Source organism: Solanum pennellii, chromosome 5, assembly GCF_001406875.1.
Source record: "Solanum pennellii chromosome 5, SPENNV200".
Lineage (NCBI taxonomy): Eukaryota > Viridiplantae > Streptophyta > Magnoliopsida > Solanales > Solanaceae > Solanum > Solanum pennellii.
The window spans coordinates 74,322,028-74,326,924 of record NC_028641.1 but is presented as its reverse complement, the minus strand read 5'-3'; the positions used below and the strand labels follow the sequence as shown (position 1 = coordinate 74,326,924).

Here is a 4,897-nt window from a genome sequence, read left to right as displayed (position 1 = left end):
TATATATATATATATATATATATATATATATATCTTTCACGTACGTAACACTTTTTTTATTTATTTAATTACAACTCGCTTCTCATGAATGTCAATAAGATTCGAACACGATAAATTTATCTGTTTTAATATCATGTTTAAATCTATGATCATGATCTTATTTATTAGTTTAAGATATTAAAGAGGAGAATACATATATTTTATTTTATTAATTATATATGTCTCATATATCAACTTTAATAAAATTTGAAATTTTACTGACTCTAAATTTTGAATTTACGCAAACGACAGGTAAGGACAGATGGAAGTGGTGATTTCAAGACTATAACAGAAGCTGTTAAAAGTATTCCAGAAGGGAATAAAAAAAGAGTTATTATTTGGATTGGAAGTGGAAATTACACTGAAAAAATTAAAATTGAGAGAACAAAGCCTTTTGTTACATTATATGGAGACCCTAAAAATGTTCCAAATATTATATTCCATGGAACTGCACAAGAATATACTACTGTTGACAGTGCCACTGTCATTGTTGAATCTGAATATTTCAGTGCCGTCAATATCAATTTTGTGGTACGTATTTCTTCATTTTTAAAAAAAAATTAAATAAGTCGTCTTAGGGTTGCGGGGGGTTTGACATGTACCTCTACCATATTATCCATCCGTTATTAAAAAAATTCATTTGTTTATTGGATAAGAGAAACTTAGGTCCACACGTAAGAAAATATATTATCGAAGACATAATTAAGAAAATTTTTATTTGTTCTATACTAACAATTTAAATTTTTAAATGATACAATATATCAGATCTGAATATGTTGTCCCTTTAGGAATTCTTCGAGCTTTAGCAAATGGGATAAACTATTTTTAAAAGAGAACATTATTCAATCGACAAGATATACTCGTTTGATACGATCCCTCCGTCACCCCAAAATAAAAGGAGTGATCTCACAGTTCTTGATCTGTGAAAATGCATTATGAGGTGCTCTATTTTTTATTTTTTTTCATGTTGACACAATAATATTCAAGAAGTTGGACCCACTGAACATGCCCTAAATCTTTTTTAGGCGCGATCATAACATAGAAATTACACTTGAAAATGATAGCAATTAGTGAAACTAATTGGAAAAAATTGAATACATTAAAAGAATTCGTTAGTTTTTTCGATATTTATCAATAGGACATAATTAATTTTTAAATTTTTTTTATTATTTTTATTTATTTTGTAGAATACAGCACCAAGACCAGATGGGAAAAGTGACAAAGCTCAAGCAGCAGCATTGAGGACAGGAGGAGATAAAGCCTCATTGTATAATTGTAAAATGTTTGGATTTCAAGACACTTTTTGTGATGATAGTGGAAAACATTTCTTTAAAGATTGTTATATTGAAGGCACTGTTGATTTCATCTTTGGAAATGGCAAATCCTTATATCTGGTAATTATAAATAATTTTCAATTCATAGTCGAACTAGTAATCAATTTAAATTTGATAAATTCAAACAGAATCGAAATCATTTCATATGAATCTCTTTTTGTCAAAAAGTAGGGGTACAAGGGAGTCCAATTGAATCCCGTTAGTTGAAATATTACACTAAAGTAAAAATATTAAGTACTATTTTCTTGCGTATATATATAAATTATTAAATACTCTTGATATAATTTATAAATACATAAAAACATAGGTGGATCCCTCCCTAGGGGCGGAGTTAGGATACCAGAAGGGGGTTTGTTTACAAACTATACTAATATAGACTCAGTTAAAATTATCTTTTACACTAAGTAAAAATATCAAGTACTATTTTCTTGCGTATATATATAAATTGTTAAATACTCTTGATATGACTTATAAATACATAGGAACATAGGTGGATCCCTCCCTAGGGGCGGAGTTAGGGTACCAGAAGGGGGGTTTGTTTACAAACTATACTAATATAGACTCAGTTAAAATTATTTTTTATGTCTATATAGTATATAGTGAACTCCTTCGACTTTTTATTTTATTGCTTTATAATATTCTAAATTTCATGAGTAAAAATTTTGATTATACCATTATTGACCTTACCTATCTATGTGTTCATATACGTCATAGCGATAGTATATCTATATGCTCAATTATTAAATAGTAGCATAGATAAGTTATTTCTGATAATTTGATGACATATTAAAAAAATGGCGAATAATATTATTATTATTTTATTTTATTTTGGAAAATGTAGAACACAGAGACACATGTAATTCCAGGGGATCCAATGGCAATGGTGACAGCACAAGCAAGGGCAGTAGAAAATTTTGATAGTGGATTTTCTTTTGTACATTGTATGATTACTGGTACTGGAAATACAGCATATCTAGGAAGGGCATGGAAACAATACTCTAAAGTTGTTTTCTCATATACTGATATGACTGATGTTATTCACCCTGAAGGATGGTCTGATTTTGGCAAAAAAGAATTTGGCAGGTATGTTTGTATATAAAAGTTAAAACTCTTTATTTATTTATTTTTATAATCGAGTTAAAAAGAGATGACATATATGTTGGTAGGAACGAATATTAATGACTATGATATCAATTAGAGCTGTCAAAATGGGTTTGTTTGCTAGTCTAGCCCAACAAATCCAACCTTTGAATTAAGTGGAGTTGGACTTAAATTTTTTTTTGACCTATTTGGAAACGAGACTTTTTAGCTCAGTCTCATTTAGTCCGCTAGCCTTGTAGGCTCAACCCGCAAGCCTCAGAGCCAACTCGTAGGCTATGAATAGTCAAAAAAATTGTTTATATATATATATATATATATATATATATTAGTAGTGCTTTCTTTGTAAAGTTTTTATCAATAAATATTTTTAAAAATAAAAAATCAAATCTTTTACATTAGCTAATTTTTTTGTGTGGGAGGAATGATGACATGATCAATATTTTTTTGCTAAATCTTATGTTGACTATTATGTATTTTTGTAAATATTCATCAAAATGTGTGATTCATAAATGCAGTTTTGTAAGATTCATCGAAATGTGTGATTCATAAATGAAAATTTGTATGTATTGTCGTGGTCATAGACGTCAGCGTTCGATATAGTATTATTTATTTTTTGGTTGAAGGGTTAATCCGTCCCAATCCGTGGCCCATTTAGGACTGGGTTGGGCTGCTTTTTATAGGCCCTTTAATTAAAAGGTTCAGCTCGTCCCAACTCATTAATATTGGATTGTGTTGGGTTGGACCAATCCAGTTTGACAGTTCTAGTACCAATGCATGTCATTATATTAGTGGTTTATATAATTAAACAAAAATAATATATTAGATCAATATATATAACTTAAACTCGTTATTATTTTCAGCACGGTATACTATGGAGAATACAAGTGCAAAGGAGCAGGAGCAACTTTGGATAAAAGAGTTCCATTTACAAAGAAATTAACTGATGAAGAGGCAAAACCTTTTATTTCCCTGGCTTATATTGAAGGCCCTAAGTGGCTACTTCCTCCTGTGACACTTTAAATATTCGAAGTATTATGTTGTGGTGCTATTTTAAAACGCTTATAAAATTTTGAATTTTATTTATTTTTTTGCTGAATAATTTCTCAGTTTTTCATGTGTCTTCTTCTTATTTTGTAAAGGAATGAAATGTCATTCCTTAATATCTAGGGAACTATTTAATTTACATATATGTTGTACTTCTTTTCGTATCAATAAATCGATAGGGGTCAAGTCAAACCCCATTTGCAATCGTTCAGAAGGCTTTTATAATGAAAAATAATAAAATAACAATTAATATGAAACTGAGGCGTAGTTATGATTTTCGATTATTGACATAGTCAATTTCAATTAATTTGAAATTAAAATTTAGTTATATATTATTTCCACTTTTTAATGTAAATTCTTTTTGACTGTCACGTATGCAATATAGTTGTTGTTTTTCTCCTTGTTGAATAGCAAAGAATGTAATTGGTATGTAATTCGTAGGATAATATTCTCTGATTGCTCTTCACGTTAGAGCATACCAGTGTAATTTCACCAAGTGGGATTTGGAGAGGGTAGCGCGTAAACCCCGACACAAAAAAATATTAGTCCAAAGATACAAAAAAGAAATAACAAAAATGAAGAGCTAGTCATGGAACAAATAGTCTAAATAACTTAACAAATCCTTATGACAAATTAAAACTGGACAAATTTTAATCCATTCAAGCATTATCCAGTTTAAAATGATTGTCAACTAAGCCCAGTTTATTTTCCAGTTTCAACCCATTTTCTATCTTCATTAATCAAAGATTTTGGTTAAATATTTTTCATCATATCTAGTGGGATTAAATCTCGAGTCACATATCAGGTCAGTTCTTTGATCACATGTCAAGGTTGGGGTCTCAGCTCGAGATTGGGTTGAGTCTCGATTCAATACTAGATCACAAGTTCAAAATTAGGGTCAAATCTCGAGTTTCAAATTAGGGTCAATATTGGATCTTGAGTCTCATATCAGGGTCAAGTCTTGATTCCAAGTCCCAAGTTAGGTTTAGGGTCTTAGGTCGGGATTGAGCCTCAGGTCTTTGACTAGGGTGAGGGTCATGTCTCATGTACAGAGTCCCATGAGGTTTCATATCTCAAGTCGAGGTTGGGTCTCAAGTTTAGGATAAGGGCTGAGTTAAAGTCAGGGTTGGGTCTTAATCGGGTTTAAATTAGATTAGGGTTAAATTTTGGGTCTCGGGTCAGTATCGAGATCAAAGTCAAAGCCCAGTACCTAGGTATTGATTCTCAATCTTATTTAGGTCCTTAGTTAGGGTCCAATTCAAGTCTCGAGTTAGGGTCCACTTTAAGTCCTGGGTCAGGGTCAAGTCTTAGTCTTGGGTTAGGTCTCTGCTTAGGCTAGGGCTTGGGTCTCAAGTTGGGAATGAAGCTTGGGTCTCGGG

At 31.0% G+C, this 4,897-nt stretch overlaps 1 protein-coding gene across 1 annotated transcript in view; it reads left to right on the top strand.

Moving 5' to 3' along the window:
• The window catches only part of LOC107019951 (pectinesterase 1-like), a 4,541-nt gene extending 814 nt beyond the window's left edge, over positions 1 to 3,727 (top strand). Inside the window, exons 2-5 of the mRNA XM_015220303.2 lie at positions 292 to 570; positions 1,227 to 1,433; positions 2,215 to 2,456; positions 3,335 to 3,727. Coding sequence (XP_015075789.1) covers positions 292 to 570; positions 1,227 to 1,433; positions 2,215 to 2,456; positions 3,335 to 3,494 — 888 coding nt within the window. The 3' untranslated portion in view covers positions 3,495 to 3,727. The remainder of the gene's footprint in view (positions 1 to 291; positions 571 to 1,226; positions 1,434 to 2,214; positions 2,457 to 3,334) is intronic.
• Positions 3,728 to 4,897: the final 1,170 nt, after the last annotated feature.